This window comes from Capsella rubella, unplaced genomic scaffold (assembly GCF_000375325.1).
Source record: "Capsella rubella cultivar Monte Gargano unplaced genomic scaffold, Caprub1_0 scaffold_3, whole genome shotgun sequence".
Classification (NCBI taxonomy): domain Eukaryota; kingdom Viridiplantae; phylum Streptophyta; class Magnoliopsida; order Brassicales; family Brassicaceae; genus Capsella; species Capsella rubella.
In genome coordinates, this window is record NW_006238921.1 from 12,834,894 (window position 1) to 12,860,975 (window position 26,082).

The window sequence follows — 26,082 nt, forward strand, 5'->3', positions numbered from 1 at the left end:
AAAAAATTAAAAATAGATGAATATAATGGAATAGGGTGAGGGAATGATTACTTATTTGATGATAATCTAAAATATAAAATAGAGATGATGTATATCATATAGTATCTTTTTTTTTTTACAATTGAGCTTTTATAAAAGAATATTTTATTTGTTTTCTAAAACTCATACCAAGAAAAAAAACACAAAGCTTTTTTTATATAATAATTGAGATAGAGAATTAGAGGATGAGAGAATGAGGGAATGATAACTGAGAAGAGAAAATGAGTATATATAGGAAGAGAAGTGATGGGAGTTACAATTTCATAACAAAATTATGAGAATCAATTATAATTTATTGTGTGCTGAAAACTTCAATGTAAAATATAATTAATGCAAATTTATATTATTTCAGTTTTTATATTAAAGTGTGAGTTTAATGTATATGACTAAATGTGTTTTCTGGTTTAATTGTTTTTTCAATTTTATATTAAATTGTGAATATATATATATATATATATATATATGCCAAGTGAACCAGTAAGAAGAGAGTGAAACTTTATTTATATATATATGATTTGGAATAATATGATAATTATTCTTTGATTAAAGGGGGAATTTCAAAAATACCCATTTTCATATACCTCTTTTTAAAAATACCTCCTTTTCAAACTTTATAAAAAAAACCACTAAAAATATTGAAATTTATCCAGATATGTGTGTAAGCTTATAAATATATACATAAATTACCTTTATATGTGTATAAAAATTTATATACCTTTCATAAATAGCGTAAAAATAAATTATAAAAACCATATAAAAACCTTATAAAAACTGTATAAACCCTTTTAAAAACCTTTTAAAAACATTATAAAACTTATAAAAACGATTTAAAACTATTTAAAATATTTTTAAATATTTATATCGAATCTCCCAGTAGTAGTTATTATATAGAAGTACCTTATAAACTATATAAAACTTTATAATTTTTTTTATTTAAATAGGGGTATTTTTGAAAATGGATAGATAAATGGGGTATTTTTAAAAAGGGGTACACCTAAAGGGGTATTTCTCAAAAATTCTCAACAAATTTCATGATATCTTATATTCTATTAGATTGTGTTTCTTCTCTCAACTGTTTAACAAAAGTAAATTAAATAAATTTTGTTTTCTAAATTAAATAATAAATTTTTTTTGGTTAAATAGTAACTGTATCTAAATATTTTAGACGTACTAATTTATTATACTGAAAAACAATTAAACTTTCTCTAATTTCATTATGGGTCATTATTTACCATAGATTTCACCATGTTAAAGTAAAAAAAAAAAACAATTCCCTCTAATTATGTTATTATAAACTTATTATATAAATATGTTATAAATAATTTATTACCCATATTAATAACTTTAGGAAAAATACATTAAAAGGAGGAGGAAATTTTGATGTGATTTTTGAAATTTAAATCTTAAGGGTTTTTGAAATTTAAATCTTAAGGAAAAAAACTCATACCAATTTTCTTTGAATACAAAGAAAAAAAAATATAACTACTCTATTTTATGTTTAGTTTATATGATATTTAATTTAAATAGAAACTAAAATTAGGTAAAAAAATTTTTTGCAACAATGACACTTTTTAAAAAAGCAAACAATACATATCTTATAACTTATAACACAATATCACAAATAAAATAATTTTTAAATATTAAATTAGAAATTAATAAAAATGACACATGTCAAGAATATAGAGCGTCAAGTGTCGATTTGTGAGGCAAAGTTAGAAGAAACCTTGTTTTATTATATAAGATGATAATTTTTGTTAACTGAAGCTCGACGACATGTTTGCATAATTGCATGAGACGCATAAGCCGAGAATAATCATATTTAACCGGAAAAATTCCCAATTACATTTTACTTCATCTTATATATACATAGAAATCGTAATTAAACAAAACATTATGATCTCCAATTCGAGCTAAGAGATCATGGATTACCGAGTATTTTTTTCGCGAAATGTTGAAAGGAAAAAAATGAATCCGTAAGAAGTTCTTCGACCATTACAAATTTACAATCCCTTCTATTTTTCACAAAAACATAATGAAACAAAAATTGTATTAAAATTTGGATAAAATGTGACGACCTATATATGACAAAAGTGTGTTTCTAAATTGGCAAGTGAACACGACATCGTTTTGAGGTCCGATCTCAGATGGTCGTTCTTCATAAACAGCGGTGAATAAAATCATAAAATAAAAGAGAAACACGTCAAAAAGACATAACAACACCTTTGTCTTCTTGCTTTCTTCGCCCTTACTTCAACTCACGAAGATCATCAATTCGAGACTAATCTCAATCAAAACACCATCATGATGACGACAAGTATTAGACTTCTCTTCCTCGCTTTCCTTCTCCTTGCATCACCTTTCCTCAAAGGTAACACCTTTCTCTGCTTCTCCATAGTTATAGATCATTTGCTTAGTCTACTCTGTTTCTTGTTACCGTTTCTGCGCTGCGCAAGTATATTTTAAGGTTGCTCACATGATCTTTCTTCATAGTTGCTTTGTGCCAATCGGATTCGGAAGATAAAGATTCTGGCTTTGAAGTTTCTGATGTTGGTGAAGAAGAGAGTGATGCAGAGGAAGTGTTTGGCTTGGAACTTAGCTCAGCTCCTGGAGTTGAAACCCTTTGCGTTTTCCCCAAAAACAGTGCAAAAAGTTCAGATTTTTCCTCTCTTTTTTTTTTAGCTATAGTTTCTTAAATTAGTGTTCTTTCTCAATCTTGTTTGTGTGTGTTCTGCTAATCCTGTCTTGTCTGATTTTTATTTTAGTAATAAAAGCTGGAATTGAGACTGAGCTGCTTGTGGGGATGAAAAATGATGGTAAAGATATGATTCTGTTTCAGTGAAATTGTTACCTTGAAACTTAGCTATAAAGTTTCTAACTTTTTTGTGTTGGTTCATATCATATGAATAGGTCAATCCAATGTAGATATTGTTGCGGTTAAAGGGAGTTTACATCTTCCTTTTGATCAACATGCAGTTCAGAATCTCACTGCTTTGGTAATTAATGATCTTTGCTTCCTTTACATTTATTGCTTGTGTTCTCATGTGCCAATTTTGTATTTCCAAACCAGTCTTAGTTTGTTTGCCTTTATTATTTTATTGCCTATCTGTGTCTCATCTCATGTCAGTCCACAATCTACTATACCTTAAACAACATTCCCATTGTATTACAACTTATGGGTCTTGATCTTTCATGATTGTATTTGTTTAAGTCTATCATAGTGTTATAACTAACTTCTGCTCTTGTTGTTTCCCTGTTGTTCTCTAGCTTTTAATCATGCCTATCAGTCTTAGTTTGGTGTTGTTAGGTTATTTTATTGCCTGTTTTTGTGTCATCTCATGAGTCATGTCTCTCCCACACTCTGCACCAAAAACATTTGCCATTCGAATCCATTTTTGTGTTTTGTTTTCGAATCATCGTTTTCAATTCCGATTGCAATATTATAACTTACACGTTACAACTAGGTGTTTTATTTTCTCTCTTTCTTTGGTTTGGTTTTGTAACAATATATAAACTTATTTCTTCTCTGTTTCAGAATTCAAGAAAGCCTTTCTCTAGCCTTTAATCATGTTCATCTATCTTTTCAACATTGATACTGTCTTTGGTCGTCTCTCTAGCGACGTAGCTTTTATGAACACAGAGAATTTCTCCTCTTTACCTGTCCTGCAATTTAAGTTTACTACTTATAATATGGTGATTTCGTCATATCTTCTATTTGTAGAGTTTCAGCAACGCATCTGTGCCAACGTCAGCTCAAGCTACCTTCCAATATGTTTTTGCTGTCAGCAAGTTCCTGCAAGTATGTTTCTTCTAGTCTCCAAAATGACTAAAAAATAAAGAAAAGAATTCGAGCTAACCATTACTTTGTACAGGTTGGTGCTTTTGATTTAGTTGGCACTATCATCTATGAGATAGATGGTAAGCCATACAAAAGCACCTTTTACAATGGAACTATTGAAGTTGTTGAAGACGGTCCTCTCTTCAGGATGGAGTCAGTCTTCCTTAGTGGTCTTTTAGTTTCTGTTATCGTTCTTCTTGCCCTCTATATCCAAAATGCTTTGAAGCATATGACCAAGGTACGTACGTACATCCCATTTCGATATCTCATCGCACTTTCCACTCCATGTGTCATTTTCTCTTGAAAGGTCAAAACACTACATTTCCAAAACTCTGGTTCTAACTGTGAGTATGGTTTATTGTGAATTCCTCGCGCAGAAAACAAAAAGAGCACCAAAAGTTGAAGTTGGAACAGCAACTAAAGATGCTTCGCGTGATGAATGGCTTGAGGTTAGTCATCAATCATCATCACACAAGAACCTAATAACTTTCCCATAATGTGTTATGCTTTATTGAGGATTTTGGTGTTGATACTTTGCTCTCGATTGATCGCGTACTGCAGGGTACCGCGTACACTCAATCTTCGAGTAAGTCAAAGAAGAAGAAATAGAGACTAAGAGCAAATCTCACACACTTGGTTCACCAAAAACACACGAACAATACTAAGTACTAACGTTGCAGTTGTTGGTAGAGATCTTCTTTCCTTATATATCTTTTTACATGAATGTCGTACGTTTTTTTTATTTTACTTCTAAAATATATCGAACACATAAAGTTTTTGGTTAGATATTTGGATCGTCTAGTTACAATTCAGAGGAGACATTTAATCATTGTGCTGTATCAGAGAAATTTTGTTAGATTACGAAAATATATTTTTTTCAAGTAAGAAACTTTTAGACGATGTATACAAAATTTAGAGCATAATAGTAGTCCAAGCCTAAGGTGAACCTTATCGATTATACAAAAGAATTGGGCTATATACGGGAGAAAGGAGCTATTTTTCCCTCATAACTATTGTATCGATCTAGACAGAGCTCAAACATTGATTCCAATTCATATGTCTCCAAAACCAAAGAAAACAAATTTTCTGCTGCCGGACTTTGAACCCGGAAATTTACTGTTCCAGTATGTTTTACCATAGTGCTACAACGGAACTTATGGTACATATATACATATATATAACAAATTAGAGATACATGTTAAAGTCTTTTTAGGTTTGATTACAGAAGTTGTAGAAGATGAAACTGGATCAGCGTTCGCACAAAAACATATTTGATTCCAATTCATATGTCTCCAAAAACAAAGTTCTAAACCTATTTGTTCGAAATCAAAACTTAAAAATTTCTATTTGTTAAAAACCAAAAAAAAAAACAAATTTTCCGTTGCCGGGCTTTGAACCCGGAAATTTACTGTTCTAGTAAGTTTAACCATAGTGCTACAACGGAACTTATGTTAACTACGGTACATATATATAACAAATTGGAGATACATGTTAAAAGACTTTTTTTATTTTTTATTACAAAAATTGTAAAAGATGAAACTGGATCAGCGTTGGCACAAAAGGTTACCTTATACCACAAAACGGGCTTCACTATTCTTGATCCAAAGGCCCATAAATAATTAAGCGACATCGTTGTCCAGTCAATATTCTATCCAGTAAAAAAAGTAGGAAACAAACACACAATATTCTCTGCCTCGGATCCACGCAACTTTTAACCCTAGTTAGATTCAACACCTAACCACAGTTAACACAAACACACTTAATCTCCTTACACGTGTCCAAATCAACGGTCACAAACATCTTTCCTTTTCACTACCCTTCCTCTATATAAAACATCACAAAAACCCTAATCTCTCACAAACACAACACAAACTCACAAAAACACAAACCTTTCTTCTTCGTCTTCTCCGATCAAAACCATGGCGAACCCTAAAGTTTTCTTCGACATGACCGTCGGTGGGCAATCAGCTGGTCGGATCGTGATGGAGCTTTTCGCAGACACGACACCAGAAACCGCCGAGAATTTCAGAGCACTCTGTACCGGAGAGAGAGGAATGGGCAAATCAGGCAAGCCTTTGCACTACAAAGGATCGAGCTTTCACCGTGTGATCCCCAAATTCATGTGCCAAGGTGGAGACTTTACCGCCGGGAACGGGACCGGAGGGGAATCAATCTACGGGATGAAGTTCAAAGACGAGAACTTTATCAAGAAACACACCGGACCAGGTATCTTGTCAATGGCCAACGCTGGTCCGAACACGAACGGATCTCAGTTTTTTATCTGTACTGAGAAGACTTCGTGGCTCGATGGGAAACATGTTGTGTTTGGTCAAGTTGTTGAAGGTTTGAATGTTGTTAGAGATATTGAGAAGGTTGGATCTGATTCTGGAAGGACCTCTAAGGCTGTTGTCATTGCTGATTGTGGTCAGATTTCTTAGATCTGAAGGATGATGATGATGGTGATGGTGATGAGTATTACAATGGTAGCTTTGTGTTGTTTCTTTTGATGTTTTTTTCTGGTTTCTGTTTCTTGGATTCTGTTGTCTTTGCTTCTCAGTTTGGCTACCATTGAATAATAATGAGAATAAATCTTCTAGGATTATTATTGCTTCTTGTACAATTACAATCTTATGCATCAAAGAATCATCAAGGTTTCACATATAAAACAGATCAGTCAAGACTGGTTTTGTGAGTTATGTGCATCTTTAGAAAATTAGAATTGTCAAAGCTTTCATATATTTGAGAAGTAGACTTAGTTCTTATTGGATAGGGCAAAGTATTGGACTATACGACAAAAGTTAATAGATTTTTTATGAAGTAGAAAATGAAATGGATGTGATTGGTCGGACTTTTAGGTATCAAGGAGCGTGGAAAATGGTGAAAGTTTTTACTTAGATATTTCTTTTTTCATTATCGCTCAAATGAGTCTTTTTTGCTATGTGGTTATGTTTTGCACACGAGGAAGAGAGTGAAACGAGAACCCAAAATATGAGTTTTGTTAATGACGGCCCATTATACAATTCTGTACACTATTTGAACGATAATGACGGCCCATTATACAATATTTTAAGGGCCGAATGCATTGCTACAAGGTGGGGTGTGAATTCAAAAACAAAAACCAAATTGTATCATATAATATGGTTTAAAACTTTAAATCGATTCATCTTTTCTATATCCCAAAAATCAAATTCGAATCCAAACAAAATTGGAAAGAACAAATCAATAGGAACCGAAACCGAAACCACATATTTTTTAAAAAAGATTAATTGCTAATCGAATGGTGAATCCGAACATTGTTCGTGGAAAACTTTTCGTGATTTGCTTCATATATACAATATTATAAAAAATATAAACCCATATCGTCAAACCGAAACCAAATAAAATCATGTATAATAATATTCTTTTCGGTTTTTATACTGTGTCTTTTTATACTCTCTCTATTTAAAATAACCGTATATCTATTTGTTTTTCGATTGGTTGAATTATTTTTAAGTAGGTAAAATATGAACGAATGAGAATTAGTATATTGTATTTTCTTGATCTGATTAACTTATGATACCAACAGGCACCAATACTTGGTTATTTACCATCATGGAAGAAGTCTTGATGTGAAATTAATAACATTTCGAAATAAACATCTTTTGTTTCCTAACCAGAGATGATACACATTGCATGACATCCCTACATTGCAAGATCTTTCTTCTTATATCAAGAAAATAGCCAAAAAATCTCCAAGAAAATTGCAAGGAACAGTGAACAATGTTTTAAAATACTTGTAAAAATACGTGCGGGTAGGGTCGTGTAATTGTGTTTTTTTTTAGTTTTCTTCTTCACTTTCTTTATTCACACTTCACGTGTCCTGTGTGGAACTGTGTTCACACATTAGTTAACACACAGCTTGGAAAAGGGTTTTGGACACAACCATATTCTCATACAAAGTCTTGAACGTATTGATTGCTTTAGAGCCAACACAACACCTTCGAGAAAAGAAACCAATAAAAAAGAAAAGAAACAACAAATATTTATTGCTCAGCACAGAAAGGTTAGGGAGATCATTAAGAGTCCATTTACAACATTTGGAGGCTGGAACATTAATATTCTTGACTCGTACGTATAGTCTCTCATGTTCTCATAGTTCATACACATAAACAGTTTCTTTTATAAATGTCTTTGTCAACAACCTCAATTAATACTTAGCAGTTGAAGGTTGGAGAAGAACCTTTTTATTTACTCTTTTGTTTTTTTTTGTTTATCTTCTGCCTTTTAAAGACTACTACACCATAACTACACATTTCTCTTCTTATTCTTTATTGCTTATAGCTTCTGAGCACCAATGGATCCATATCATAATAATCTCCTCTTTGTGTACTTTCTCCTTCTTTGCTTAGCCGCGAATGAAATAGCTGGATATGCAACGGTCACTGGCTCGGTGTTTTGTGACCAATGCAAGGATGGAGAGAGATCTTTGTTTGATTTTCCTGTCTCTGGTAATCATAATAATAATTAACATGTCTACATTGGTGTGTAGCTCTGCTTTGTGTTTCCTTTAAGATGTGTATGCTAATATGTTGCAGGGGTCAAGGTTAGTGTCACATGTTCTGATGGGAATGGACAGGTTTATATGTCAAGAGAAGAGACTACTAATTGGCTTGGAGGTTATGTGATGAGATTTGATGGGACACCGGATCTGAGTAACTGTTATGCTCAGGTTTCAAACAATGGAGCTCAACAAGACCCAAATAGTTGCAGCATTGCTTCTGGTCCTGCTCAGAAACTTAAACTATTGTTCAGCTTTTTTGGGATTGAAACGTTTGCTACGGATGCACTTCTTGCTCAGCCACTACAGCCCAGGTCATTTTGTCCTAAACCACCCGCAGCTCCGGTCATGCCTCCTCCTCAAGTCCCGGTCATGCCTCCTCCTCAGGTGCCGGTAAAGCCTCCTCAGGTCCCGGTCGTAAGTCCTCCTCCACCTACATTGCCTCCTCCTCAGATCCCAGTCATAAGTCTTCCTCCAGTTACATCACCTCCTCAGTTTAAGCTTCCACCTTTGCCTCCAATCCCTCCAATACCATTTGTAGAGCCATCAGCTTGTTCTCACCAGTGAGCTTTCTCTCTAATCCATTCACAGGCCTGGACTTTCAGTTTTTCGGTTATTTTTCGGTTCTTGAGTGAGCTTTCTAATTTATTCTTTAGGTCGAGTACTAAATTTGGTTTTATTTTCATGTATCAAAATGTTAATAAGAACCTATCTAAAGAGTTTTTTTTGGTTTGATGTTGTTTTTATGGCCACCTCTGTTTCAAATAATGTCATAACAATTTGGCTTTGTGATATATATATAGGTTATGGATGAAGCCTGAGTACAGATGCTACTGGAGAGCAATAGGCCCAGACACAAAGGTCGCGGTTGCATTCGGGCTAATAGCCGGAAGGAGATACGGCACTGATATGACGGTAAGGGAAGCGCTTGACGGTCGAGGAGAAGCCTATAAGACACTCCTAAGAGAGGCAACAACTGCATTACTCAATTCATACAACTCTCTTGGGTTTCCTTACAATACCATCTCTGTAATCACACATACCAATTTGGCTCTCCTCGGGAACTCGCAGCATGATGTTCTCATGACCGCTATTCATTTCATGAAGGCTAATTCCGGGACCTGCAAATTCACAGTCTGCAATTGATTGTGTGTTTTTCTTACTTACATAGTCTACACTCTCTTCTTCTTCTTTGTTCATTGTTCTTGGGTACTTATGTAATACTATAAAAGTCTATACTTGAATTCATTGGAGAATTTATGGACCACTATTATAGTCCCTACATCTAACGTTTTGGGAACTGTGGGAAACAGAATTATCTGATGCACCATTTACTGAAGAGGGACTAAACCAGAGAGGAACATGAACAAAAATAGATATGCTTCATTCATAATAGAGATCACAAAGTTTTAGAAATAGAAATAAAACAACCACTGAGCTAGTATATATCAGACAGGGAACGTGTTATGTTCTGGCTATTTTAAGACACATGATTTCCTCCAGCGATTGGTCTCTTGCTAGCAAACAACACCTGCTCAAAACCAAAGCACACCAACATCAGCAAAAAGATACAAAAACCATTACGAAAAAAAACAAAAAGAGACCAAAATCAGCAAACAAAGCAAGACATAGATCAAAGATATCAGGTTTTGTACCTTTTCAACTCACTCTAACGTGTTCTTGTGACTAATCATTTCCTAATGATCCATTGCAAAGGGATAGAAGTGAAATCAGCCTAAATATTCTTCATCATTGTCCATATTGCGTTTGCGGGGAATAATAATAACTAAGTAGCTTTTTGAAGAGAGGAACAATTGCAACCATAGCAAGTTGGAGCTGCTCAGAGCTGTTTACACGGACACTCACTTGCCCTGCTCCTCTATTATTCAGATTAGCACGAGCAATCAAATTAGAGGAACGTCCAATGGGAACCTGAGACTGTATGTTCCCTCCTATAGCAAGATCACCGTGCCAATCCATAACAGAAAGTCCAAGAGTAGTCAAAAACCGACCAAGCGGATAATCTTTATCTCTAAACTGAGCTTCTAAACTACCACCATAAGCCACATCTCCCCGACTAGTCATTGCTCCACCAGACATAACCATTCTGAACCATTTATTAGCAATCAACTTATCTTCAACTTTCATCCCCGCAGAAACCGAATCACCCAAGAGCGTTACAGAGACAGCAGCTGCAGCTTTGTTTCTCCTGAAATTGTTGAATCTTGTTTCACTTCGAAGAGTGTAAGCCAATTCCTTTCCAACAGTCTGCATGTCAAAACCCAGGGAAGTTGATTTACCCTCTCCATGTTTAAGCGAGCTGGCCATTTCCAACTGCACATTTGCATCCTTCTTGTCTTTTGTAACTTGGCCTGAGAAAGATATTGGTATTTTTTCATTTACAACGAAGAGTCGTTCTGCATTCACACCTTCATAACCAATATCATGATCCCACCCATGAGTTTCCAAGACTGGCCTAACAAGCCACTGATTGGAGGAATCAAGGTACCGGTAGCGGTGAGTCGGGTTATCAGAATCAAAAGACGCAGGTAGAGATAAATCTGGCATAGGAACTGGAACTGATGCAGGTCCACCGCTCTCCTCTTCCACATTTTCATTATACCCATCTGGCAAATCTTTAATCTCTGCAGCAAATTTCTTAAACATCTTACGTCTCTTTCTTTCCTCTTTCATTTGCTTCTTCATTAATAGTTTCTCCCGGTACTCCATTTCATCAAGATACTGCTTCTTCTGAGATTTACTAAGTGTAGCCATTTGAGCTTTAGTCAAACTTTTAAAGGGAGGAAGCTGGTCATACTCTGATTCTTCGTCTGAACCTGATGATTCATCTAAATCATCTTCATCTTCTTCATCACCATACTGCTGTTCAGGAAGCTTGGGTTGTGGTCTTGATTGCAAAAGTGATGAAAGGAGAAATGGTAATGGTGGAGCCTTGGACCGAGCTACGAATGGTCTCCCGGGAATATTATCTTGTAATTTCAAAAGAGCATTAGCTTCTGCTAGAATCTTGGATGCAAATGAGAGTAACAGTAAATGAGGCTTCCACACTTGGCCATTCGGTAACACTCTCTGGCCTGCCCGATTAGTCCTGCAAGCAGAGTGATTCTCAACTAAAGAAACAGGGTTCATGAGCCTCATATCTCCGGCTGCTTGGCGAATGGCCTGCTGGATGACATGAGAACGTTGTGTTACAAACATGTCATAGCTAGAAGCAGTGCCATTTGGGCCATCTGGTGGAACAGAAGCGGCATGAGTCAAACCCACAATGGCATTAAACCATATTGATGGACCGAAAACATCACTGATGGTGCGCAGAAGAGGCATGTCACCAGAATCTCTGCTTTGCATATCCAACCTATCAAGATATAGTACAATGTCAGGTGGATTCTTCTTGATGAAAGCCTTAACAGAATTCAGGATCTTTTCGTTCTTGGCTTGATCAGACCAGGAAGGTAAGAGACCGGGAGTGTCAATCACCCGTACCTTAATTCCCTGAACAAAACCCTCAACATCTTGAACCCTCTTTGTCCCCATCTGGAATGCATCAGTACAAAATTTCACTTCATCAAATATAGAGTTGATTGTTGCACTTTTACCAACTCCACTTTTACCAAGCACCATAATTGTACAAGAAAAATCAAGTGGATCCTGTCCAGCTGACTCAAGCTGTTCTGCCATGGCACTGGCTCGATCAAAACTAAAAGCACCAACACGACTTCCATTTCTGCCCCTCAACTGCTCAGCCAATCCAAGCCTGTATAAAACCTGAGCAACTACAACATTATGCGGGGTTTGCCCTAGCCTATGAGCAAGCCTCAAAAATTTTACCCTGATCAACTGGAGCTTCTCACGGGTCTCATCGTGCTCATCAGCCTCTGCAGTGGTAGAGTCCTCAGTTTGCTGAGACTGGTTGTGCGACACATTTCCATTGACACGAGACTGTTGAGGAGCACGTGGTGCAGGTTCCAAAAGAGGAGAAGCACGGCCAAGACCTGCTGGACGAGCAGGTGGTGAAGCTGCAGGATTACTTGTAGACTCTGTTGGTGAAACAGAACTTACTACCTCAGGTTCTCTATCCACATGTGCGTTTTCCTTAATTTCTGGATCTAAATTTTCCCTGCTGCTTTGCTGCTTCTCAAGTTCCTTATTAGGTTGAGGACTCTGTTGAACATCATGTCCTACTTTAGCATTTTGAACTGCCTCCTGTTCTCTAAAAGGTACCCCAAGGGAGCTACTATCACTGCGAACTTCCGTAGACTCAAGATGTGAGTTTGGAGAAGAAACCAAGTGTGGCTCTGGTTTCAAACAAGTATTGTCCTCTTCGGTCTCTCCCTTTTCCCTGGAACTAGATTCATCCAACGGAGATGAAGTCTCAGCATTTGCTACTCCGATACTATTATTCACAGATTTGTCACCTGAAGCATTTTCAACAATTTTACTAGTGTAGTCACCACCGGTCTCACCACTATTTTTTGCCTCATTCTCATTCTCTATACATACTGAACCCTTCTCAACACTATTCTTATCTGTTCCTTCATCTCCCTCAACCTCTTGTTCTGTCCGTACGCCATCAACTCTTTCCTCCCAATTATCTACTTCAATGCCATCATCCCAGGGTTCCTCATGCCCAACAGTTTTTAAGACAACTTCAGCCACTACTTCTTTATTCTTAGAAGAGGTAATTCCATTTTCCGATAAGGAATGAGTCTTTCCGTTTTCAATATTCACACCCTCAGACACTAAATTGGAACCATTGGAATGAACCTTCTCAGTATTCTCAACAACATCCAAGCTCGAGTCAATTCGACCATAAGAATTTTCCGCACCAGCTTCCCCATCATCACCATTCATTTTAGGAATCACAGAATCAAATTCAGCATCTACATGCCTCTCTCCAACAACAGAATAACCAACCTTCAAATCTTTCACTCCTCCTTCATTGCTACTTGTTTCATCTAGATCCCCATCTGCCTCTTCAAAATCCTCCACTTCATGGTCATCCTTTAAAGCTGAATCCTTTTGCAACTCATTGGGTTCAAACGATTCACCCTTTCCACCCTCCTCCTGATCATCATCCTCTGAACCAATAGCTTCCTCAAAAACCTCATCTTCGTTATCATCCCTAGTTTCATCAGATCCCACCAACTCATTCTTCACTACTTGCTCATCCTCACTAAGATTTATACTCTCTTCCTTATCTGACCTAACCACAACCTCAGTCCCATTTCCCATCTTCTAGATCACCCGCCGCTACAAAAAAAAAAAAGAACACCAAAAAAAATTTCAAATCAGAAATCACGAATTCACTTCATTATCCAACAACCAAAAAAAAAAACAAATTGAGCACATAGCTAGAAAAACCCTAGATCAGAGTTATCGCAACAAATCATAGAATCCTCGTCGCTTACCAATTCCAGACACTAAAAATTCAATTGAAGTGAATCAAATCGCTTAAACACAAGAATATTTAGTGATAAGAATCTCCAAACACACAAAGAAGAACTAGTTGATTGTAGAAACCCAAATAACTAAACCCAAGAAGAAGGAAGAAGAAGAAGAAGAATAGAAATGGCGAAAAAGCTTACCAGGTTCGTTAGAGAGAGAGAGAGAAATAGAGAGAAGGTGAAAAGTGTGAAGATCCTTCATGCGCTTTACCGGCTGCGAGCCCCTGCGACTACGACGGGGAAGGAGATAAGAGACGTTCATTAACGGTCCAGATCCTTTTGGGTTTAAGCATCGTACGGTGGATAATTGCTCGTTGATGCAATCGTGAAATGGTGCTGACGTGTACTTCAAAAAGTAGAGTGAAGAAGCAGAAATTGGAATAGAAAACCCTCGTGTGTCAATTCGATTTAACCAACCCGGTCCGATTCAATTCGGTTCGGTTTGGTTCGGTTTGTCCCGGTCTTGATAATCAGATTCACAATGATTAAACCAATATACTTGTTCTTTCTAATGAGCATAGTATAGTCTCTATCATAGAAGTATAGAACCAATGATGTGTTTGTGTTAATCATCAAAGGACAAAAAAATAAAACTCATAACCAAAAACAAACGATCTTGTTTTGTAATGTAAGCTGTAAGAATCTTCCAATATCAAGAAGTTGCAAGCTTTCCATTAATCATAGGTACATCCAAAACACTCTCTCTTCTAATGCACATCCAAGTTCTTGAAGACTCTTCACTGTTTTCGCATGAAACCGGGACATGCCATGACCCTTTCTCTGATTCCTGCTTTGTCGAATAGAGATAAATTTAGAGACTATCCATTTCGTAAAACCGAGGAAAGAAAAGTGACTGAGATGGTAAACAAACCTGCATGACAACCGAAAAAGGCGACGGCATTTCAAGCTTCAGCTTACCTTTTGTAAAAGTATAATGGACCTGAACCAAAAAAACCATAGAACCAAAAGCTTATTGTAGATTTCTTAAAATCACACTTGTACTATAAAAGAGTTACATGTTATGAGTTGATAACTCTACCTGATGTCTTTCTTTCCACTTTTGAAAAAAACTGCTCCCTAAGAGTGCAAAAATGTGGTCTCTCATCTCATCATTTGTCACAAGCAAACACTTGAGCTTAGCAGCAGCATACAACCAATACCTGGAATGGTAAAAAGCGCAAAGATGAGTGTGGTAACCAAACATTGTTTCTTTTTGTAGCCTAATGGTATGTAGGAGAAGCTAAATTTTCATACCAATCATCATTGGAACCTGGTGGAGTAGCGTATAAGACACCGTTACTAATCCATTCTTCAACCAGATTCCGGTGGGTTGGGTTTTCTAAAAGCGTCCTGACCCGTCTCTTGTGCAATAGAATTAGGGGCCATTTGTTGTTACCACTTTTATGGTAAAGTTCCTTCACCACAGATTCAAGCTGCACTATCGCACATGTACGTTGTCAGTGATTGCAGAAATGGATTAAATAGTATAGAGGAAGAAAAACAAGAGAGGCTCTAGATGAGAGAACCTGTGGAAGACTGAAACCGCCATCTGCAAAATTTTGTTGGTAGAGCCCAATATTTGCTCCATCTACTATAGCTTCATAATCTCCATGTTTCTCAAGCCAGTCCTGGCAAATTTGTGATGAAAGTGAATAAAAGAAGAGGTTGAACTCTCCCTTGCAGCAAAAACTCCAAGCACTATACGTATCTCTAAATGCATATCAAAGTTAACTAAATAACATAAGCTTACATTCTCTACAATTACTATCTCATGCAATTCTTAATGTCCCAAGGCCAAAAGTATTAGAAGCAAGCTAAGAGAATCAACTTTAATATGCAATTCTTTCTCTAACCTGAAACTCGCTGAACACCACCTTTGCCTCGCATGAATTCAACTTAGCCTTCCTCTCCATAGCCAAAGCCACCAAAGAATCGACAAATTTCTGTGTTTCTACCTCATTGGTATCCACACATGCCAACTGCTCACTGCAAGTCAAACATCTTCCGGTTGAGCTAACATTACCTTTCTTTACAATCCATTTACCCTCCCCAACCCACCCATGACCGTGCCACCCACCTCCATTCTTCAAAACAGCTTCTCTACGCAGCCTGACATCAGAACCAATTCCATTATCACTAATCTCACCAGCTTTTTCTCCATAGAACCATTCCTCGATAATTTTCGATGTTTCTTCACAAATGCAGCCAACATATTCCCTTAACTTATGCAAATATTGATAAACCTTGTTTTCTTGGCCTGTGGCGGCGCTTACCTTCAACAAAGCCGAGATCTCTGCCTCCTCCAATGCAATGCCTGCAGCATCCATGTGCTCTTGCACCTCATAACCCTTTTCAGCCTCCAATCTCTCGCAGAAACAGAGCAAAGCCGGCGCATAGGTTCTCAGACGGGGAATGGATACACCGCCAACAGAAACAAAGTCCTTGACAACCTTGAAAGCATAATCACCATCACCCTTAGCAGCAGCCAGCCGAGCTACTGAAGTTATGGATGCCTCATTAGGAATTATCCCAAAGCTAACCATACAGTCAAAAATCTGGAAGCCACGGTCAATGGCAAGGTTTTGAAGAGATGTGTCACTAATGCAAGCCGAGCATAGGTAAAGAAGGGTCTGAAAATGTTGCTGGTTGAGGCGTACTTCACCGGATGTGACTGCTGCATCATAAAGAGCTAATGCAGCTGAAAGGTCCTTGGACTTGGAGCATGAATTGAGATCGAAGAGGAGATTTGCTTCTGGGTTTCGGCTTACCTTCTTCTTCTTGTTGGGTTTTGAAGTGCTTTCGTCGTGGTGAAGAGAGCGGCGTTGATCAGAAGCAGCCATGTAAATAGTATATACCACAAAGTTACAAGCTTTGCATTGGCAGAAAGTGGAAGATGAAACCTAACCCTGACAAGAAAAAAAAACACAAATTTAAGTTAGCTTAAACAAACCAATTAACACCATTTCTACAAAGATTAACACTAGAGAAAACTAGAAGAAACAGGAAAACAAAAAAAAAAAGTAATAGCATTTAGTAGCTTTTATCATGTTTCCATTGCATTCATATTCAAAGCTACACAAGATCGCCCAAAATCAAAAAGTTCTCAACTTTTCTTCAAAGTGAAAAGATTGCACTCATATTCAAACCCTATAGCCCTGACAAAGGCTGAAACAAACCAATTAACACCATTCCAAGTTCAAACCTTTTACAAAGGTTAACACTTGAGACAGCTAAAAGAGACAGAAACAAAAGAAAAGTAATAGGATTTCGCAGCTTTTATCATGTTTCCCATTCCATTTCATGTTCAAAGCTACACAAGATTACCCAAAATCAAAATTTTCTGTACTTTTCTACAAAGTGAAAAGATAGCATTCATATTCAAAACCTATAACCCTGACAAGGGCTGAAACAAACCTAACACCATTCCAAAATCAATCCTTTTACAAAGATTAGCACTTGAGACAGCTAGAAGAAAGAGAGACTAAAGAAAAGTAATAGCATTTAGTAGTTTTTATCATGTTTCCATTGCATTTCATATTCAAAGCTGCACAAGATCGCCTAAAATCAAACAAAAAATCCCAACTTTTCTTGAAAGTGTAAGGAAACAGAGAAATTTTAGTCTACTATGGATTGCTCTAACTATTCTCCTGAGTATACAATTCCAATTCTAAACGAAACAACAGATAGATGCAAGACATATCCCAGTTTCAGTTCCTAAAACAGAACAAAGAACATACCTTGTTACGTGTAATACGAGATAAATCAGCTGGCAGTGGTTTATGCGACTTAGACGGTGGTGCGACGTCGATGCGTGGAGGAGAGAGACTACGATTTCGAGAAAGAGCACGGCGGCGACTCACTTGACCAGCAAAAAGATTTGAAAGGTGAACCGGGTTCCTTATCGGGGTTTTGAAATTGACGATCCCGGTTTAGCTTAATCTTGGTTTAGGAGAAGGCCATCAAGTTGAACCGGTCATCAGATTTGTATGTTTCTTTTATTTTTATTTTTTTGTGAACCGTTTCTTTGGTTGTGCCGATGAATAATAAATTTGAGTTGAAACTTGAAAGAAACAATGATGGTGAGAAATTAGAATGACACTTTACAGAGAGCATGATTGGCACAACTTATAGTAGAGCATTAATAATATGCAGCATGAGCAGCATGCTATCATATATTAATATATGATGATGATGATGATATGTGATTGGTATAACAGTTAGCATTTATTTAGCTAGAAATTTACAAAATTACATATTATTATCATACAATTTTATTAATTTTGAAATAGTAAAATTGTAATTTTATTATTATTAATACATAGACTTAAGAAAATCTTTATTAAAAAAATATTTAATATGTAGACTATAGAGCATCCTTATTGGGGATATCTTAGGAAGTTAAAATACCCGGTTTTTGCAAAGAAAATATCTTATATGATCGGATATATGTTGAAAGCTAGTAGTTAAAGTTTGGAAATAAAAAAAAAATCGATTATCAATTATATGAAACAATATAGCTGCTGCAATATTAAATTTATTATTCATAAAATGACTTAAAAACAAAAACAAATAATACAAACGAGATACTAGATCATTATAAACTAGATCATTAAAGCATATTTAGCTTTGACCATTCTTTCAAAGATAATTACCAACTCAACAAATAGATTAAAGATATTGAGACCACGAGACAATTTGCTACGAAGCACCATCTCACTCTCAAAGGTATCCAACACGTAGTTTAGTAGGCTGAGTAGCTTTTGCAAATTCTGAAGAATGCGATACAATGTTTTCACAAGATCGAAGAAGCTGCGAACGTTAGCAATAACCGTAACAAAGAAGTCACGAAGCTTAGTAAAGACAGCAACAAAGAAGTCACGAAGCTTAGTAAAGACAGCGACAAAGAAGTCGCGAAGCTTAGTAAGAACAGCAACAAAGAAACTACGAAGCTTGGCAAACGAAGAGGAGACAAAGTTATGAACCATGTTCTTTGCAGAATCAAACCATTTCGAAACTTTCGAACAAAACTTTCTCCAAAACATTCTTTTTTTCTTTTTCTACTACCAATTGTGAGTTTGGGATATGTAATGGAAAGGATTGATGAGAAGAAAGTGTTATGGATGGTTCTTTTATATATGGGCGTCAGGTCAGGGGCGTGGCGTTGTGGTACGTATATGCATCGTCATATATATGTGTGTATATGTGACCCTCAAAATTCTCTGACTTTAATTATCGTCATATATATATATATATTCGAGTTTCAACAAATTAATTAGCCGTTATTTTAATAAGAAGTGATGCAAAGGTGACCGTCAAAATTCTGACTTTAATTATGGACATATATATATCATTTCTTATTAAATGGAACAGGTTTAGAAACATGTTTCAATTCTAAAATTTGTAGAATATGTACAAATTGGTAGAAGAATAAATAATTTAAAATTTTCAGAACATGCAAAAATGGTAAAATACATTATCTAAACTTTTTAGAAATAAGAAAAAATATTCTAAATATTTTCTAAATATTTAAGAACAAAAATCGTCTATGAAAAAACTATTATTTTCAAAAAAAAAAATGAAAAGCATATACTTCAGATATAGATTCATAATGAATTATTATAATTATTTTCTAATCTTCACATTTTAAAAACGCTTAGAATTTGATTTATATGTGAGTAGTAGTAGTTTAGTCAAAATTGACAATTAGAAGAAAAAAAAAGGTACAAATGAACAAAGTTTTGCAAATATGTCTTTTTTTTTTCAATTTCCCCATAATATATAAGACTTACATAAAATTTATCCATAAATACCTGTTAATAAGAAATGTATTGAAATTTGTTACGTATGGGAAAATGAAGAAAGTTTGGGAAACAGAGGCTGAATGATCAGCGTATTGGAAAACACTCCAGCAAACAACTAACCGGAGACTCTCCGGCTTCTCAAGTAACCACCATCTCATCATCATCGTTTGATTTTTTTTTCAAAAATAGAAAAATTAATTAAATAGTTTTCTTTTTAAAGAGGGTCAAACGATATAATAATATACTTTATTGGCCGACACTAATTAATATTCATTCGGTTTCTAATTAATCAACTTTCTAATTTTTTTACATTAATTAAGCAAAAATGTATTAAAATCTGATATAAATGCATTGTTTTCTGATTTACAATTTTTTAATCAATAGGATTTTATTTCCTATTTTTGAAATTTAAAATTTATCATCAGTTACTAACTAAAACTGCATATGTAAGTTAAAAAATATATCTTTTGAAAAAATATATATATTCCTAGATAACAGAATAATAAAGAAAACATCTAGTAGTATTAATTATTAAATAAACTTGATCACCTTTGATATGATTATAAATGCATTGTTTTCTGATTTACAGTTTTCTATAAGTTTAAATCAATAAAATCTTATTTTCTATTTTTGAAATTTAAAATTCATCATCAATAACTAATTAAATCTGCATAAATAAATATATCTTTTGGAACAAAGGAAAAAAGAGATATTCCTAGATAATAGATTAATAAAGAACACATCTAGTAGTATTAATTATTAAATAAACTTGATCACCTTTGATTTTCTTAAGAATTTATTAACTATGTAACAGTTACATAGTCAAAAATGGCGATATGTTTCCAATAATGGAGAGAAGGTTAACAGCTATAAATAGAGGATTGGTATAGTAGTAATAGTCAGTAAAATAAATCAACAAGAGAAAAAAAAAAAAAAAAAACTATACCACACAAAATAAAAAAGAGATCATGAGAAAGAAGTGTATGTTGTTGATGATGATGATGGCACTGGCGATGATGCCATTACCAGCAATGAGTGAATCATTTGGAGATTGTGAAGTGAGATGCGATTATTCATGCCAAATATATTACGTCGAAGTGAAACAATGCATTAACGATTGTATTGTTAACAAATGCTACAAGCGGCCAATTCGGTATGCATAATAATGTTTTATGTCCTTTGAAAATGCTTACTATGTAATAATGAAATGTTCGAAATTTTGATTTCAAAGAGAAATTTAGCCATTGTACTATAGGGCAGAAAGAAAAAATATTAATCATCTGGAATCGAACTCTAGATCGTTCTTTATATAAAAGGCAGTTTAGCCAATTGACCTACATAGAACCATTGTAATGTACATGCTTACTATATAATGTGTGTACAGTTTGTTATAACTTATACACTATGTAATGTGTGTCTTGACATGGTGTCTTTTGGTGGCAATGGATTTTGCAGGACAGCGGCTAAAGGGATGTTTCAAGAAAGCAATGTTTAGAGAAAAAGATATATCTACTCTTTACGTTTAGGTCTTGAATGTTTAGTGAATTTTTAATTTTTGGATTTCTTAAAATTTAGTAAAACTATTTTATTATAATCTTTTATTCATGATTTTAGATTTTTAAGTTTCCTACAATTTAGAGAATCTAGTTTTTAGTTTTTGTACGTTATGTTTCTCAATAACCAAAAACCAAAAACTGAAATTCGAAAACAGTATCCATTCATAGCCTAAGTATCATTTTAAATATTTTCACACTTGTTAAAAAAACGTTAAATATTAGGTATAAAAATAAAACGGAGGAAATACTAGCTTTTTCATTTGTTTCTCATTTTATATGATTTGAATAATATAATTTTACCATCATATATATATTTTCTAATTCCATTGTTGTCTTATTGTATACTTCTTCGATCATTTTCTAGTCTTGGTACAATAAAGCCTCACCTGTCGTGGCTGAGTATCCAGAACTATGGTCCTGGCCGATCCTAACAATCATATCTCCTCTCATCAAATTTTAGGATACAAAAGATTGTGAAAATGTTGGAAATTAATTTCGTATAATATGTTTCATAACATATCTTATTTGTAACTGAAGAAAATGATAGAAAATATGTGGAATTCATAACATCAAAATATCAATTCATTTATATATAATTCTGAACAAAATCTTGAAATAAATTACATTGGACGATCCTTCTACAACAATGATCTTGTGTACTTGAAATCTTAGTTCAACAATATCTTGAATTCGATATTGTATCATGTCTAAAAAAAAAATGCATATGAAAACGTGACGAATGATCTACAATATCCTTAATTAACTAAGGCTACCACCAGATTTCTTGGATTTTTTGCTAGCGTGAATCTTAGCGTAAATCTCCTTAGTCCTATAAGCCAACACAAGATCCAAACCAACTCCAACAACAGAAGCTAATGCCATGACAATGAATATGAGACGGTAACAATGAGCTCCTACGCACGTGTTGCCTCCACCAGGTGTTGGTGTGGCCTCTGCATCGTAGAGGAAGCCAGCTAGGAGACCCGAGAAGAGGAACGAGCCAAGTGGCAAGTTAAGTACTAAGATGTTGTAGATGAGACCGTAGTACTTAAGACCAAAGAGTTCAGATGCTGTTGGCACGGTAATAGCTAGACGAACACCGTAACAAACACCAACCACCATTGAACCGATGTAAAGTGAATTAGGCACGGCTAAAGCCATTAGTATATATCCTACGGCCATAAGGATTTGAGAGGCTGCGTTCCATAATGGTCTTGGTGTTCCAGCTTTCCTATAAGATTAAAAGATTAACAAATTTACATTACATTGGTTAGTAAAAGTTACATAACCTTTTTTATAAAACAAAAAAATGTTATAAAGAATCCAAAATAAGGAAAAGAAATTAAAGTGGGCACGTGAAGAGAAATCAATTAGTCTGGTCCAAAGTATGAAAAAGAACAAAAACTAGTTAAATGAATCAACCAGAAAATTCTAAAAGATCCCTTTTCTTTATAAGAGAAAATTCATTCATTCAAGGAAAACAAATTATATGCAAATCTAGAAACGCATTGAATTTTGCATTTCCATATATGAGAATGAAATTTATACACGTCACGTTACAGCTTTGTAATGAATATTATTAATTAATGTTAGATTTTAGAATTGATATTTTCAATAGTAGCATCGTTCAGAACGACACAGAGCTATGGATTGAATAGTAGTAAACTATGGGCAAAAAAACGTGCATTAGCTTGGTAGTCCGCTCCATTTTTCGCAACGAACAATGAAAAGCCGACAAATGTGCATTATCTTTTGTCGGCTTTTCACTGTTCGAGCCGAGGAGCGGATCAAAAAGTGAATGGTAAAAAAAAAAGGATAGAGAGTTAAAATGGAGAACTTACTTGAGGAAGTATTCGGAGAGAGTACCGGAGAGAATGCGACCGAAGAAACCCCAAATACTAGTCATGGAGACAAAGATTGAAACATTTGTGTAACCAAGGGCAAGACCAATCTGACCCATATTGTTCATCACAGCTAAACCAGTTCCTACACCACACAAGAAGGACACAAAAAGCACCCAAAAGTCAACTGTCATTATTGCTTCCATTATAGTATGGTCTTCTCCTAACACCGGTCTCTTCTTCTCCATCCCAACCTCCTCTTGAGCAGCAGCTACAACAACTACTTCTTTCTCCACGGCCGTGATCTCTGATCTGAGCAACGGTTCTTGAATCCGTCCTTCTAAGTCATCTTGTTGTCCATGGTTCAAGCTTTTGATGAATGAGTGGAAAGGTATAGCTATTGGAGAAGCTAATAAGAAGAGAAGTATAGAGGCGAAAGCAACAGAGAATACTCCTGTTTTGATTCCAATGATGTCGTAAGACTGAAGGTACACAGCAACAACGACGGCCACAATGTTGAACACAGTGAAGTAACGAGTCTCTTCATTCTCCTCTTCCGCTGAAGAAGCCGGTGGGATCTCCCGGAGAAAGAACACAGCAGTGAGACATACAGCAAAAGGCACTACCGCTAACAAAACCAAAAACGACGCCGGATCGTTCGAGAACAGAGCAGTACATAGATCAGTGAATATAGCAGTACTTAAACCAACGTATCCTTTCAAAATCCCTGAGACAGGACCACGGTTTCGTCTGAAGTTGCGTATACAAGTCACTAACACCGCCGTGTTCATCCACGTTGTACTGTTCCCTCCCATACAGAGGAATATACACATCTGAAAAAAAAAATCAAGAAAAATAAGTAATTCTTGATTTGGTTTCAAGAAAGTTCAAGATTTTCAAAAAAGAAGTTAATTCTTGAATCTTGATTTGGTTTTCAAGAAAGTTGAAGATTTTTTAGTATTTAACAAACCTGCCAATAAGAGATTGGTTGAATAGTGCGGCTAACAACAAGCCATTGTACACCATAACCAAGAAGACCTTCGAAACAACCTATAAGAAGTATGACAGGAGTAGGAAGACGATCAGAAGCAAGACCAGCGAGGATTCCAAAAGCTTTACCGACATCTTTAGCTACGGATAAGTTGTTGAGTTCGAGCTGGTTTAGGTTCATGAGAGACTTGAGAGCACCGGAGTAGTTAGAGAAAGTGTAGTTGTTTCCGGAGATGGCTTGAACCCAAACAGCTGTCACGAATCCAAGCCATTTTAGAGAGGAAGAAGAAGAGAAAGATCTTCGGAAACCCATTAATGTTATAATGAAAGAGAGATAGATAGAGAGATCAATGTGTGGATGAGTCGTGGAACCGAACCGTGTAGGGATGGTTTTATAGAAATATAGGAAAAGGGAAAGGTCCTTTTTATGCTTTGCGTGTTTTGTATATTATGTAATAAAGTAGGTTTTGACAAAAAAAAATTTGTCAAAAGTTTGTAAAGAAGAACACAAGTTGTATAATCTATTCTAACATGTGGAATGACTAGGGAAGGTGCGTACGACACCGACATGTACGGTTTAAGTTGGTGTATAAACCGTGGATATTAAAATTATACGGCGTGCTCATTTTTATGTGTATTTTTCTTTAGTGCTTATAAAAGTAGGTGACCAAGTTGTGTATCTTTTAGGAATATACGGTTGGATCTCTATTAGTTATTGTTCCGATCCGTTCTGAAAATTAGGAGGGTTCGAATGCTGACGGTATATATTTGACTGGGGGAAAACGGTTTTAATATACGTTATGGTTTAACTACGGTATTTAAAAAAAACAAATTTGTGGGATAAAAGTAATTTATAATGTTTTTGGACCGCTAGATAAATACTATTTATGTTTTTAAAAATGTTTCATACTTTTATATGTTTGTTAATTCGGTAAATCTGAGTTTTTTTCCTTCAAAATGCAAAAAAAGAAAAGAAATCGAATTGAATAATAACAGATGTGCGTTATTATAGTGTGAAACAAAAAACACTCCGCATTTAATGTCACCATTCATGGTCTGAGTGTTCAAAAATTTTAGATACATCAAGATATATGTATAGTTTACATTGGGATTCGTATACAAGACGAATTATTATTAGTTTTTTGTTTTGTATTCTTATGGATAAAGAAGCAATTTATGTAATTTTTTGTTGTTGTATAACTCTTTTAATTATTGTTGACAAAAAAAGGTGATTATTAATTTTCATACCGATTAATACATTTTTTTGTATTTGAATGAAAAATAAACAATTAAATTCGTTGGGTCCTAGGAAGATTTTTGTTTGTATTTGACCCTTTTCATGATTTGTTTTTGAAAAAAATTTCCTTTCTTTTGACAAGAAATGTACAGATTTTATAGAAAAATTTCTAGGAAAACCACACTTTATTTTTTTTTTCAAAAATACTATTATTAGTTCGATGATCCAAAAATATCACAAAATATTTGGTTTTTTTAATATCACAAACACAAAAATAAAATTTGAAGAGTTTAAAATTTAAATGTTTAGCTTTGGATTAATTATTTTAGATTTATGATATAGTATAGTGTTAGCCTGTTAGGTGGTGATAGGGTTTAGTGTTTCTATTTTGAATTTTGAAGATGAAATTAATTTTATTTTTGAAGGATTTACCGAATTATACTTTTTAAAGACATCCCATTTATCACCTACTACATACTAACTCCTAACTCGAGTTTCACTTACAAAAAATTTAGAAAATCTTAAAATTATCAGATGAGAAAATATACAAACTTCGACCTCTCTGAAAAAAATAAAAAAGGTTTTACTATTGTAGACTCTGCCATAAACTTTCAAGGTAACTCTTATAGCATAAATTTCAATAAAAACATTTTATAGAAAACGTGCTCTATACCCAAATTCATATAACTTAATATATAAAGATATGTCCATATTCATCTTGTTTTATTTAAATTAAAATATGTATGTTGCCATTTTTGTCTAGATTCACGATGTTGCCGTC

At 35.0% G+C, this 26,082-nt stretch overlaps 6 protein-coding genes and 2 long non-coding RNA genes across 10 annotated transcripts; 4 read left to right on the forward strand and 4 right to left on the reverse strand.

The window, feature by feature from the left end:
* The first annotated feature begins 2,221 nt into the window (after positions 1-2,221).
* LOC17890654 (translocon-associated protein subunit alpha) lies at positions 2,222-4,745 on the forward strand. Its single transcript, XM_023786350.1, has 8 exons — positions 2,222-2,407; positions 2,530-2,688; positions 2,802-2,852; positions 2,947-3,032; positions 3,758-3,835; positions 3,909-4,112; positions 4,252-4,323; positions 4,436-4,745. Exons 1-8 carry the CDS (start codon positions 2,341-2,343, stop codon positions 4,481-4,483), a joined length of 765 nt encoding a protein of 254 aa, XP_023642118.1. The 5' UTR covers positions 2,222-2,340; the 3' UTR covers positions 4,484-4,745.
* Positions 4,746-5,717: 972 nt separating this feature from the next.
* Positions 5,718-6,479, forward strand: LOC17892917 (peptidyl-prolyl cis-trans isomerase CYP19-1). Its single transcript, XM_006298625.2, has one exon. It carries the CDS (start codon positions 5,794-5,796, stop codon positions 6,310-6,312), a length of 519 nt encoding a protein of 172 aa, XP_006298687.1. The 5' UTR covers positions 5,718-5,793; the 3' UTR covers positions 6,313-6,479.
* Positions 6,480-8,150: 1,671 nt separating this feature from the next.
* On the forward strand, positions 8,151-9,703 carry LOC17893079. The gene is made up of 3 exons (XM_006298007.2): positions 8,151-8,361; positions 8,449-8,974; positions 9,215-9,703. Exons 1-3 carry the CDS (start codon positions 8,208-8,210, stop codon positions 9,555-9,557), a joined length of 1,023 nt encoding a protein of 340 aa, XP_006298069.1. The 5' UTR covers positions 8,151-8,207; the 3' UTR covers positions 9,558-9,703.
* Positions 9,704-9,774: 71 nt separating this feature from the next.
* On the reverse strand, positions 9,775-14,094 carry LOC17893918 (translocase of chloroplast 132, chloroplastic). Of its 2 annotated transcripts, none has more exons than XM_006296793.2 (3): positions 14,018-14,094; positions 10,067-13,682; positions 9,775-9,942 (listed from the first exon to the last, which is right to left on the reverse strand). In XM_006296793.2, exon 2 carries the CDS (start codon positions 13,662-13,664, stop codon positions 10,161-10,163), a length of 3,504 nt encoding a protein of 1,167 aa, XP_006296855.1. In that variant the 5' UTR covers positions 13,665-13,682; positions 14,018-14,094; the 3' UTR covers positions 9,775-9,942; positions 10,067-10,160. The 2 variants fall into 2 exon arrangements, with proteins under 2 accessions (XP_006296855.1, XP_023641827.1); XM_023786059.1 differs by lacking the exon at positions 14,018-14,094 and adding an exon at positions 13,841-13,858.
* A 284-nt stretch (positions 14,095-14,378) lies between these two features.
* LOC17893190 (proteinaceous RNase P 2) lies at positions 14,379-17,751 on the reverse strand. Of its 2 annotated transcripts, XM_023786115.1 has the most exons (7): positions 17,614-17,751; positions 15,730-16,782; positions 15,403-15,504; positions 15,131-15,309; positions 14,916-15,036; positions 14,748-14,816; positions 14,379-14,663 (listed from the first exon to the last, which is right to left on the reverse strand). In XM_023786115.1, exons 2-7 carry the CDS (start codon positions 16,714-16,716, stop codon positions 14,529-14,531), a joined length of 1,593 nt encoding a protein of 530 aa, XP_023641883.1. In that variant the 5' UTR covers positions 16,717-16,782; positions 17,614-17,751; the 3' UTR covers positions 14,379-14,528. The 2 variants fall into 2 exon arrangements, with proteins under 2 accessions (XP_023641883.1, XP_023641884.1); XM_023786116.1 differs by lacking the exon at positions 17,614-17,751 and having other exon boundaries at positions 15,730-16,909.
* A 639-nt stretch (positions 17,752-18,390) lies between these two features.
* Positions 18,391-19,818, reverse strand: LOC111831661. The gene is made up of 2 exons (XR_002834781.1): positions 19,687-19,818; positions 18,391-18,685 (listed from the first exon to the last, which is right to left on the reverse strand). It is a non-coding gene; the product is annotated as an uncharacterized LOC111831661 (long non-coding RNA).
* A 791-nt stretch (positions 19,819-20,609) lies between these two features.
* LOC111831660 lies at positions 20,610-21,282 on the forward strand. The gene is made up of 2 exons (XR_002834780.1): positions 20,610-20,830; positions 21,133-21,282. It is a non-coding gene; the product is annotated as an uncharacterized LOC111831660 (long non-coding RNA).
* A 508-nt stretch (positions 21,283-21,790) lies between these two features.
* LOC17892564 (protein NUCLEAR FUSION DEFECTIVE 4) lies at positions 21,791-24,514 on the reverse strand. Its single transcript, XM_006296636.2, has 3 exons — positions 24,045-24,514; positions 23,075-23,907; positions 21,791-22,464 (listed from the first exon to the last, which is right to left on the reverse strand). Exons 1-3 carry the CDS (start codon positions 24,375-24,377, stop codon positions 21,993-21,995), a joined length of 1,638 nt encoding a protein of 545 aa, XP_006296698.1. The 5' UTR covers positions 24,378-24,514; the 3' UTR covers positions 21,791-21,992.
* Positions 24,515-26,082: the final 1,568 nt, after the last annotated feature.

Bases quoted from the DNA above. Each gene is read 5' to 3' on its own strand.
- LOC17892564 (XM_006296636.2), bottom strand. From the start codon at position 24,377: ATGGGTTTCCGAAGATCTTTCTCTTCTTCTTCCTCTCTAAAATGGCTT. The intron at 23,908-24,044 runs GTTTGTTAAATA...TTTTTTTTTCAG, and splicing joins AACCAATCTCTTATTGGCAG to ATGTGTATATTCCTCTGTAT. The intron at 22,465-23,074 runs GTAAGTTCTCCA...TTAATCTTATAG, and splicing joins CTCTCCGAATACTTCCTCAA to GAAAGCTGGAACACCAAGAC.
- LOC17892917 (XM_006298625.2), top strand. From the start codon at position 5,794: ATGGCGAACCCTAAAGTTTTCTTCGACATGACCGTCGGTGGGCAATCA.
- LOC17890654 (XM_023786350.1), top strand. From the start codon at position 2,341: ATGATGACGACAAGTATTAGACTTCTCTTCCTCGCTTTCCTTCTCCTT. The intron at 3,033-3,757 runs GTAATTAATGAT...TTCTATTTGTAG, and splicing joins TTCAGAATCTCACTGCTTTG to AGTTTCAGCAACGCATCTGT. The intron at 3,836-3,908 runs GTATGTTTCTTC...TACTTTGTACAG, and splicing joins CTGTCAGCAAGTTCCTGCAA to GTTGGTGCTTTTGATTTAGT.
- LOC17893918 (XM_006296793.2), bottom strand. From the start codon at position 13,664: ATGGGAAATGGGACTGAGGTTGTGGTTAGGTCAGATAAGGAAGAGAGT.
- LOC17893190 (XM_023786115.1), bottom strand. From the start codon at position 16,716: ATGGCTGCTTCTGATCAACGCCGCTCTCTTCACCACGACGAAAGCACT. The intron at 15,037-15,130 runs GTATGAAAATTT...TTACCATTCCAG, and splicing joins CCAGGTTCCAATGATGATTG to GTATTGGTTGTATGCTGCTG. The intron at 14,664-14,747 runs GTTTGTTTACCA...TCGACAAAGCAG, and splicing joins CTTTTTCGGTTGTCATGCAG to GAATCAGAGAAAGGGTCATG.
- LOC17893079 (XM_006298007.2), top strand. From the start codon at position 8,208: ATGGATCCATATCATAATAATCTCCTCTTTGTGTACTTTCTCCTTCTT. The intron at 8,362-8,448 runs GTAATCATAATA...AATATGTTGCAG, and splicing joins GTTTGATTTTCCTGTCTCTG to GGGTCAAGGTTAGTGTCACA. The intron at 8,975-9,214 runs GTGAGCTTTCTC...ATATATATATAG, and splicing joins CCATCAGCTTGTTCTCACCA to GTTATGGATGAAGCCTGAGT.